General features: G+C 49.3%; 1 protein-coding gene across 1 annotated transcript in view; it reads left to right on the top strand.

Annotated features, from left to right (window-relative positions):
• The window catches only part of RAB22A (RAB22A, member RAS oncogene family), a 42,529-nt gene that overhangs the window by 20,081 nt on the left and 17,799 nt on the right, over positions 1-4,649 (top strand). The window contains exon 3 of the mRNA XM_006141874.2: positions 3,553-3,634. Within this exon, the coding sequence (XP_006141936.1) occupies positions 3,553-3,634 (82 nt within the window). The remainder of the gene's footprint in view (positions 1-3,552; positions 3,635-4,649) is intronic.

Below are 4,649 nucleotides of genomic sequence, written 5' to 3'. Positions count from 1 at the left end.
AGGAATCTGCAGACCTGGGAACAGGTGGCCAGAGTTCTGCTTGTTGTGTGTTGGCCGACAGCTGTGCAGAAGGCAAGGACACCCCCGTGCAGTCAGGCAGGTGGGGCCATTCCACTGCCCAGGAGGCACGTGCCTGCTGCAGTTGGAGAGCCCAGGTCTTTCCTAACCCAAGCCCTTCACTTGTGCTTTGGACTTGTCACTCTGCATTTCAGGAAGCACTCAGCCTGGTTGGGGAAAGCAGCAGCCAGGTAGCTTGCAGGCAAGCAGCATAGTAGCTTCATTGGTGTTCTAGGACAGCGGGGAGGGAGGGCATGCGGAAAGTACCCCTGTGACAGAGGGAGAGCAACATGTACCCTCAGAGGCTACTGTCCTTGTGGGTGAATTAGACTCGGAACATACTAATTTTAAAAGCAGACATGTGGCAGGAGCTCTGAAGCCACTGTGCAGTGGAGTGTGGGGAAATGGCTTGGGGGGAGGTGGCCTAGGCCTCTGTGATCATTGATACCTGAGCTTAGACCGCAAGCGATTGTGAAGAGCATCTGGCCAGGGAAGAGCCAGTGGGGGAGTATCCAAGGAAAAGGAGCAGGAGATGAGGAGGTGGCGACAGGGACCAGTGGAGGAGTTGAGGCTGGAAGGAGACCAGTGTGATGGCTGCAGCGGCCCAGGCAGACATGCTGGGGCCGGGGGCAGGACAGCAGTGATGCCCGAGTCAAGGAGAAGGCATTTCTAACTCTACCAGAGTCTGCATGTTGGAAATCATAGCAGCGTGAATGAGATTCCTTAATTCTCAAGTTGGGAGCGTGGAATGGGGAGCTTTGGAGAATCTTGGCACTTAGAACATCTGTTTTCCCTAAGAAGCTGAAACGTACCCTTGCACCGAAGATGAAGGTAGTAGCAAGTGGCAGAGAGCTAGAAAGGAAGGACAGGAATGTGGAGTAACCGGTGTGGGATGGTAGAATCTTCACGTGGGTCCACGTAGCTCTGTGATTTTCCTCCAGCAAAGCAGCTCCTACCACTGGGAAAAGGGAGCTGGCGAAGAGGCTGTGAGGGCATTTCTGGATGGATGACACCAGACAGGCAAGGTGGCTGAAGAAATGCAGTGTGGAGAAGTGAACAGAAGGGTAAGAAGCCAACAGACAGGACCAGCAAATGGCATAATGGTTACGTGGCTGGATTCCCACATAGTCGACTATAGTTCGAATCGTGGACCCAACAGCTTAAAAGTCACACTGAGTGTGTGTGTGTGCATGCGCGCGCCCAAAATCCCAAGAGAAGACCTAAGGAGAAGGGATTGTGGTGTGGCCATCCTCCCTGGAGGGGAGTGATTTCTCACTTTTTATCTGTTTCTCTTTGTCTCTCCAGCAAGCACACATTCCCTCTAGCAAAAATCTCTCTATATTAAAAATGAAAAAAGCCAACAGACATACATAGACTCTGAGGAGAGCTTTGAGCACCAGAAACCCTTCGGGAAGACAGGAAGGCGGTGTGGTGTGCAGTCAGGGACTGGAAGTCAGGTTTAGTCCTTGAAGCACTTTGATCACAGCGCAGCAGCCATTTTACCTTCTACCCGATAGTATGGCTATGATTTCACCAAAAGGAAGTGGGTGGCAGGTAGGTTGAACTTTACCAAGTTCTAATCCTGTAGCCGAACATCCCTTTTAAGTACCACATTTACCTTTCTCAGCTTTTTGGGTGCTTGAAGTATACTTTTTCTCTTGTCCTTTGAGCAGCCAATATTTATATAAATATTACCATAATTCACTGTATCAAAGTTGAAGTTTTGTTTCCTTTCTTCCTCCTTTTTAATTTTGCCAGGGAGTGTGTGCACTCGAGGTGGGGGGGAGTGAGAAACCCTCCCCCGTCCCAGTCAGGAATGGCCACGCCATAATTCCTTCTTTTCCATTGTTCCTTCCCTTTAAGATTTTGGGCATGCAGGCACCCAGTGTGTTTTTCAAGCCAGTGGGTCCAGGACTCAAACCACATGGTCAGCCATGAGAGATCCAGCCTCCTCAACCACCCTGCTACAGACTAGCCCCCGAGTTGAAGATTTTAAAACTGAGGATTCTGATACTCACGTGAGCTCAGTGATTCTTCAGAAGTTGGTTCTGTTGATTTCAACTTACATTTTCTTGAAGATTAGCACTTTATTACTTGAACCTCAACAAAAATATTTCAAGCTCTTGGTGTACCTTAAAACGCCTAGCCGTTGAGTTCATTGTCCCAGGTGAGATGATGAGAGTACAGTTTGGCCTTGGCCCCAGGACGCTTACTATCAGTAGAAAAGAAGACAGTCACGTCTGGGCTCTGCAGGCCACTGGGGTGCGTTGAGAAGACTGAGTCTGCCCTTTAGACTAGGTTGGTGGCAGAGTGTCACATGAGAGCCAGGCCAGTCCCAGGGCTGGCCTCCTGAACCACTGTCCTGGAGCTCCAAGAGCATCCAGACGTCGCGCTCTGGGCCATCAGGGTGCCTCAGAGATGAAGAGACTTAGAGATCTCACTAGAAATCCATCAAAGAGTTTGGGACTCCCCCCAACCCAAAAAAATAATAATAATAATGGGAACCTATACCTTCATAGTCCCTGGGTAGAGAGGCTCCATTGAGTGATGCTGTGTGACCTGAAAACCATGATCCCTTCCCCCGTTAAGGGCTGGGTTTGGCCCTGAAGTCTAATCTTTTTTCTTTTTTTTTTTTTTTTGAGAGGTTTTCGCTATAGGGCGTGTGCGCTCGCCAGACAGACACAGAAAGACAGAGATAGAAAGCGAGAAATCACCCCCCAGGGGGGATGGCCATGCCGCAATCCCTTAACTCCATTCTCCTCTTGGGATCTTGCGCACACACACACACACACACACACACACACACGCCCGGCGTGAGTTTAAGCCACCGGGTCCAGGACGTGAACCGTGGTCGACTATGTGAGAGTCCAGCAACATAGCCATTACGCTAACTGCTGGTCCCTGAAGTCTAATCTTGAACCTCATCTGAAAAACTGGTGTCATTAATGAACGATAGGTGGTGGGTGAGGGGTGCTGAGAACAAAGCACCTTAGTGCAGCATTACCACTGGCCTGTTCTCTCCTTGCTTGGCATCTTCATTTTATTAGCACTAGCCTTACACTAGTTCTTACTGAGCTACGTACGTGGGCGTGTGGTGGGAATTGGGGAACACAAACCCAGTGGCCTAACATTTTTCTTTTTTACTATTATACACGTTTCCTGAACACGTTTTGAGAAAGTTTTCTAAGTAACAGCTCAATAGTTTGGACTGTGGATTATCAGACTATCTCTTGGTTCTTTTAGTAAGCTTAGACAGTCAAAAGCCAAAGAAAAGAACTCCTCCTCCTCTGCGTTGGGCAGATGGCCTGACGCCTTATTTCAGTGGAGAACCGGCAGCCAGCATCAGAGCACGCCGTCAACACTCCAGAGAGGGACCCAGCCGGGATGCAGCGTGGAGCGGGGAGTTGGCGCCTTCAGTCTGAGTGATGTTTCCAATTGGGGCTGGAAACGTACTTGAAATAATTATGTTCTGATCATTTAGGTCTCTCTTTGTAGGGCATCTTTTATGACCAAGACTGTCCAGTACCAAAATGAACTACATAAATTCCTAATCTGGGATACAGCTGGACAAGAACGAGTAAGTCATTCTTTAATTTACTATGTGTTTTGCTGAGGCCCAAATTAAAGCTCCAGCTAAACTGTCACCGTCCTGTCCTTTCACGTTACTCACTCCTCCTCTGTGGGCCGGAGACACATTTATCTCCATTCGCACAGGCCAGCCTTTCTCTTTTCAATGACAGCTACGAAGTCCGCTGGTGGGAAAAGTGATGATATTGCTGAGGGCATTTTCATACTTGTTTGCTTCTTGAAGTAATGCTGACTAACAGGCCTGATAAGACCCCGCCCAGAACATCATGTGCAATTTGGGCTCCACCCTCCAGTGAGGGTTTAACAGTGGCAGCGTCATAGGGAGCGTTCGCACAGCTCGGTTAGGGCTGCCTTTTAAAAGCCGGAGAAGGGCATCGCAGCGTGTAAAGTTTTAAAGTTCCGGAAACAGATGAGCTAGCCCAGTGCCTTGCAGTAGGTACTTAGTAAATGCCTGATGGTAAAATTGGCCACGATGGTTTTCTGCTTAGAAAGAGCCAGAACCAGAATGGGGCACCCACAGCTGTGCAGTACTGGGGAGGGGAACATTCAGAGAAGCCGGCCTAGGTGAAAAAGGGTGGGAGGGGACCAGGCCCACGCTGCAGCTGCGTCTTTCCTGTGGACACTCGGGTCAGTCTCCCCACTGAAGCTGCCCTGTTGCCCAGCTGCTGTTTAATTCTGTTTGCAAACAGTGCCGTCAAAGCAGAGCATCTGATGGGTGTGCAGTGCTACCTTAAGCTCTTGAAAGTATACCAGAAGTAATCAGGAAAAATATGTCATCACAGTCTTTTTTTTTTTTAAGAGGTTTTTGCTATAGGGTGTGTGCTCTCACCAGAGAGACAGAGAAAGATAGACAGAAAGCAAGAAATAACCCCAGGGGGATGGCCACGCCGCAAACCCTTCTCCTCCATTCTCCTCTCCGGATCTTGGGCAAACACACACACATGCCTGGTGTGAATTCAAGCTACCAGGTCCAGGACTTGAACCATGGTGGATTACATAGGAGC

This window comes from Tupaia chinensis, unplaced genomic scaffold (genome assembly GCF_000334495.1).
Source record: "Tupaia chinensis unplaced genomic scaffold, TupChi_1.0 Scaffold000066_1, whole genome shotgun sequence".
Taxonomy (NCBI): domain Eukaryota; kingdom Metazoa; phylum Chordata; class Mammalia; order Scandentia; family Tupaiidae; genus Tupaia; species Tupaia belangeri.
The sequence above is the reverse complement of the archived record's forward strand: the minus strand, read 5'-3'. Positions and strand labels throughout refer to the sequence as shown.